General features: G+C 39.1%; 1 protein-coding gene across 1 annotated transcript; it reads left to right on the top strand.

Annotated features, from left to right (window-relative positions):
- Window positions 1-350: 350 nt before the first annotated feature.
- LOC103439064 (ATP-dependent 6-phosphofructokinase 3-like) lies at window positions 351-5036 on the top strand. The gene is made up of 13 exons (XM_008377614.4): window positions 351-588; window positions 1499-1545; window positions 1658-1697; window positions 1774-1836; window positions 1924-2061; window positions 2253-2411; window positions 2519-2572; window positions 2688-2756; window positions 2859-2988; window positions 3307-3563; window positions 4006-4054; window positions 4189-4343; window positions 4602-5036. The coding sequence occupies exons 1-13, from the start codon at window positions 487-489 to the stop codon at window positions 4791-4793; spliced, it is 1455 nt and encodes a 484-aa protein (XP_008375836.2). The 5' UTR covers window positions 351-486; the 3' UTR covers window positions 4794-5036.
- The last annotated feature ends 964 nt before the right edge of the window (window positions 5037-6000 follow it).

Raw genomic sequence — 6000 nt, 5'->3', positions numbered from 1 at the left:
TTCAAAATTGATTTTAAAGAATTTGAGAAAGTTGAAGAATTAGAGGGAATTGAAGAGATTTCGTAATGTATTTCAAGCATCTACAAATCTCAAATCTCTCTATAAGGTTTCAAGGGAATTGAATCAAAATTTTATATGAAATATTTACAAATCAATTAAACTCCATAAAAATTCATAGATTTATAAATTCATTAAAGTCTCTCAAATTCTCAATTGAATACAGCTCTCTAAATTCTTCCCAAAGAAATTCACATTAAACAAGCCGCAGTAAAAAAAGGTAAATTTTCCAAGTCAACAGGTGGGAGCTGTCTGATTAATCAACATCAACGGCTACAAATACGCCCTGCTGTCTCATTACATTTTTGTAGTCGAGATACGGCAATTTCCAGTTCCAGGTTCCGCTGCTTCGACCACTCTTACCCTGCGACTCCCGATCACCCTCCATATTTCCCCGCCTCCACTCCCAACGACCGTTCCAGTGGCAGCATGGCAATTTCCGACAACTCCGAGCCCAAAACCGCCACCGGCCCCTGCGGCTACGTCCTCGAAGATGTTCCTCACTTAGTTGATTACATCCCCGATCTCCCAGTAACTCTCTCTCTCTCTCTTTCCCCTGCTACTTATACGTACTTTTCTCTTTCTTAATGCTCTGTTTGGATGATCAGAAAAACTACTCAGTTTATCAGTGTTATAGTACTATATATGCTACTTGTATATATACTTTGATTGTTTTTTTTTTTTGTGAGAAAATAACAATCTAATAATTGTAGCTGCTAAAAAAACATGCGATCTTGTTGTTGTTGTTGTTTTTCTTCTTCTGGTTGGTGTTTTGCATGTTTGGTGTTGCGGTGGTGGTTGCTTTTTTTATTTTTCCTCGTATTAAGTGGTAACTGAAACGCGGCGTTTTGGGATGACTGAATGTCTGATCCAGTACAAAGAGCTTTGATTTCTTTTTCTTTTTTGTTCTTTCTGGAACTTGTTTAAGTTGCGTTTTTAAGTTTTAACTAATCTGATTTTCCATGTAATTTATTTATTGAGATTTAATTGTTGCTTCAGTAAACAGAAATGGGGTTCTCGATTGTTTTGTCTTTAGTTGTTCTAGGATGACATCGTTGTTATACAACGATATATTTACGCTAACGAGTGGAGAATAAATTGATCGCAAACTCTGAGATTCAAACGCTAAGAGGATATTGTTAAACTACTATTACTAACATTATCTTAGGTTCGATTTACTCAAAAATAGTGATGATAATTAGAGCGTGGTTGGAGTGCTTGTCGAAGAGTGAAAAACTTTGGGCTGGTTTGGAAGTTCTTTCAAAATGATTGAAAGTATTTTGGTGAAAATATTTTTGAAACCAATTTTTAATTATCCGTGAATAACAAATTCTATAAATTGTGTTTCTAAAAATTGTGCTTAACATTAGCTACTAAAATTGCTGCAAGGGAAAACGAAATCTAACATTGAAGTTTTCATACGTTTTATGGCAATTTGCAGACGTATCCCAATCCATTACAAGACAATCCCTCCTATTCGGGTGTCAAGTAAGTTTGACACTTTCAGCTACTTAGCTTCACATTTACGGCAAATGCATTTGGTACGACTCATTTCGTTGTGATCTTGATAATTCGCAAAACTGATCTTGCTATTGACCAGGCAGTATTTCGTCAATGCGGATGATACCGTTGCCCAAAAGGTGAGTAATATTCAGTGCGATATGAAGACTTCAATGTTTAACAATTTCGTCAATGCGGACGTTTTTCTCTGTACAGATTGTTATCCACAAGGATAGTCCGAGGGGGACGCACTTCCGACGCTCTGGACCACGTCAGAAGGTTTTACATTCCGAATTTTTTTCCCTCTATTTATTGCCCTTATATTATATATTCCAGACAAATGACATGCAATTGGATATTTCGCAGGTGTATTTTGAGTCAAGTGAAGTGCATGCGTGTGTCGTGACATGTGGTGGTCTATGTCCAGGACTGAATACAGCTATTAGAGAAATAGTATGCGGGCTGAACCACATGTATGGTGTCAAAAGAATTCTCGGAATAGAAGTAAGGCATATTTGACATGTATTCAATGACAATTTCAACCTCCGAATCATTTTGTTCCCACCCTCTCATTCTATATCGGTGGGCTGCTTTTAGGCCTATTGGTGGATAATTTGGCCCTCAATTTCGTCATAATCTTTTGTCGTACGGTTGAACAGTGTCATGAACTCAGCAAGTAAATGTTCTCCATGCAGGGTGGATACAGAGGGTTTTATGCCGCAAATACAATCCCCTTAACGGCAAAGGTTGTGAATGACATCCATAAAAGTGGTGGCACCATCCTTGGGACATCACGAGGCGGGCATGATACCTCAAAGATTGTGGACAGCATCCAGGACAGAGGAATTAATCAGGTCGATATTACTTATCTTACTCTAGATTTTCAGATTTCATTTTATGTTGTCTTTGCTTTCTCCAAAAAACTTTTGTGCATGGACTTACCTCTGTTTATGCACGTCAGGTTTATATACTTGGGGGAAACGGAACTCAGAGAGGAGCTTCGGTGATTTTTGAGGTAATTCAGTTTGGAAGATTCTACAACATTGAGCGTGTTGGGCAACAATATGGGATGAAATTATAAGTAAGTTGAGCGCAATTACGAGTTATTTACCTGCCATTATTCTATGCAGGAAATCAGAAGGCGTGGCCTCAAAGTAGCGGTGGCAGGAATTCCAAAAACCGTCGATAATGACATTCCGGTACTCCCTTATCCCATGCATGACTTGTCTGATGTATTTGATCTAAATATAGCATTCACTCTTGGAAGCAGTCTTAATTTTGGATTCCATGCTTTTATTTAGGTTATAGACAAATCTTTTGGTTTCGACACTGCTGTTGAGGAGGCTCAGCGAGCCATTAGTGCAGCCCATGTTGAAGCAGGAAGCATTGAGAATGGTATCGGCGTCGTCAAGTTAATGGGCCGCTATAGTGGTAAAGTGTATTCCTCTATAATCTTAAAATTATTTGATTTTTGAGTAAAACACACAAGATAATGTGAAAAAAGGCTTCCAGTGTGGTGATATTAGGTCACTATCAGCTCTCTTACTTCTCCAATTGATTTGATTCTCCCTGAACAGTCACGTGTACTAACTGTGTACTAACTGTGCCCTCTGCATGTCGACTAGATGTGTACATGGGTTTCAATTTCCTTTACCTGTGACTATGTACACCCATTGATGAGACTGTGTGGTAGACCGTGGAACAGTCACTGTTACGTAGTTCTTATTCTGAATCTCTCTTGTCACACAGGATTCATAGCAATGTATGCTACTCTTGCTAGCCGAGACGTAGACTGTTGTCTGATTCCAGAATCGCCTTTCTATATGGAAGGACCAGGTGGACTTTATGAATATATTGAAAGAAGACTGAAGGAGAATGGTCACATGGTTATAGTAATAGCCGAAGGTGCAGGACAAGAGCTTCTTTCTGAAAGCATGAACCAGCAGGATGCTTCCGGAAATAAGCTTCTCCAAGATGTTGGTCTGTGGTTATCGCAAAATATTAGGGTAAGATGCTAGCAATATTTCTATGCCTGATTTCAGAAATGTTGTTCCTCCTCCCTTGTTTGTGTGGTTGCCTGTTTTTTACACTTTTTCTGTTGTAAGCATGTCCGTAGCCTTTCTCCCTTGTTTTCTGTTGTATTGTCTCCATTAGAAAACACTTTCAATCTCAAGCAAATAAATTGTCAGTTTCCGATCAGTCCCTTTATCTTTGTCAGCCAAAAAGTAGTCCTAGTATAACCAGAAGGTGGTGCTCTGAGGATTTGCTTGCATCCTTTGTCAAATTTGAAAATTACAAGGTCTTATACATCATACAAAAAGCAATGTGGCCTACTTGTTGGATGATGTCGACATCATATGCTATTGTTTATCGTCACAATTTTGAGTGACTTGACTCTGGGTATGCCACTTCTTACCATATATATTGGTTTTGAATATGTTCTTGTAGGATCACTTCTCGAAACAGAGAAAGATGACTATAAATCTCAAATACATAGGTTCGTCTTACTGAAGCATTGTCTTTCGTGGGATTGTGGAGTGTTGGTTTTTTTTGTCTGATTCTACAGATATTCATCGTACAGCCAGGTGGTACAACTTATATAACCTAACAATAGCTGTGCATTTCTGGCAGATCCCACTTATATGATCCGTGCAATTCCAAGCAATGCATCTGATAATGTATATAGCACCCTCCTTGCTCAAAGTGCCATTCATGGTGCGATGGCTGGATACACGGGATTCACTGTCGGCCCTGTTAACAGAAGGCATGCTTACATTCCGTTCCATGTAAGTTACTCTTGGTTTCAGTAAAAGAAGGGAAGCATATGATTCATTAGTGGGGAAACTCGGCTGTTACATTCCCCTATAAAATTTAATATGCCAATACGACAGGAAATATGAAGCAAGTGATGCAAAAACATAGGCAAAAAATAGAATTTACATTTATTTGATGTGCATGAGAACTTCTCTTTTCGTGTACTACCATAAATTGTCATTGTTTGTGATTGAGTCGTATGCTCAAGTTGATTGTTCTTTCATGCACAGCGGGTGACCCAGGGGCAGAACAAGGTTGTGATAACTGACAGAATGTGGGCGCGGTTATTGTCATCGACCAATCAGCCGAGCTTCTTGGACCTCAAAGAGGTCGAAGCAAAGAAGAAAGAGGAAACAAAAGCGCAACCGATTGTTGGGGAAAACCATTCTGAAGCGACTTCAGCGTCTAGACCAAAGGAATAGGAAAAGGGTTCAACGAGCAGCTTGTTTCTGAACTCAAACGTGGTTGTGCACACGGTGTTCTTATTCATTTTCGCTCCCTATCTGTCTTAATGTGTGAAGTAATTCTTTAGAAGACCACCTATATCCAGCGGTGTTTCGGCTTTCACCATCGATATCTTTATAAGGAGCCATTGTATATATATGAAACAAATGAGTAGTTATGAGTTGTGGGCAGATATGATTCCTCTCCACGCTTTTTCCCAACTAAGCATTTCATTTTCTATTTTCAGAATGATTTATCCATTATGTTTTTACTTTAAATTTTATCCATTATGTCGTCTATAAATTTGTTGCACTTACAGGTTGTGAGCCACTTAAAAGTCGTGCAATTCTGATCCCTCTGTAACACTTAGAACTCGAGTTTTTCAGTTCAGTTTTGCATACCCGCAATGTGCTGGGTTGCATATATTTATACTCAATCGTAGATTACACCAGGCGTTATCAAGAACCCTATTTACACTGACATTTTGAATTTCAAATATTACAACAGCAATCACACTTTAAACATTTAAATGAGACCTAGATCTAACGGACTTATCCTCCGATAAGGATTCCAATCTAGAATGACTAACAGATGAGTTCGAAGAATTCAAACACGAGCTGGATTGTGGATAAGCCTGAGTCGGTCTAACATCCCCCGGCAAGCTGACAGGTCGTGCAACAACTGGAAGCTTGGATACCAAGAGCTTGAAACGTGATGAAGACAAACCCTTCGTAAACAAATCCGCAATTTGATCTTGAGAACAAATGAAATTGACCTGAAGCTCTCGTCGAATCACCTTTTCACAAACATAGTGATAATCAACCTCCAAGGGTTTCGTTCGGGAATGGAAAACTGGATTAGAGGCTAAGGCGATCGAGGAAACATTATCACACCATATTTGTGGTCTCAGAAGATGCAAGTGAAGATCTTTGAACACCGACCTTAACCAAGACAATTCTGCTGTTGTGTAGGCCAGTTGCCTATACTCGGCTTCTGTACTCGACCTGGAGATAGTCTTCTGTTTCTTCAAGCTCCAGGAGATTAAGTTTTGTCCCAAATAAACATAGAAACCTCCAATGGAATGACGGGTATCCGGATTACCTGCATAATCTGCATTGGATAATGCGTTTAACTGCATTCCTCCAGGTTCATATACAAGACCATGATTGTAAGTTGCTTTCAAGT

The sequence above is a fragment of the Malus domestica genome, chromosome 17, assembly GCF_042453785.1.
Source record: "Malus domestica chromosome 17, GDT2T_hap1".
NCBI lineage: Eukaryota > Viridiplantae > Streptophyta > Magnoliopsida > Rosales > Rosaceae > Malus > Malus domestica.
Note: the sequence above shows the minus strand (reverse complement) of the source record. Positions and strands in the feature narration are given on the sequence as shown.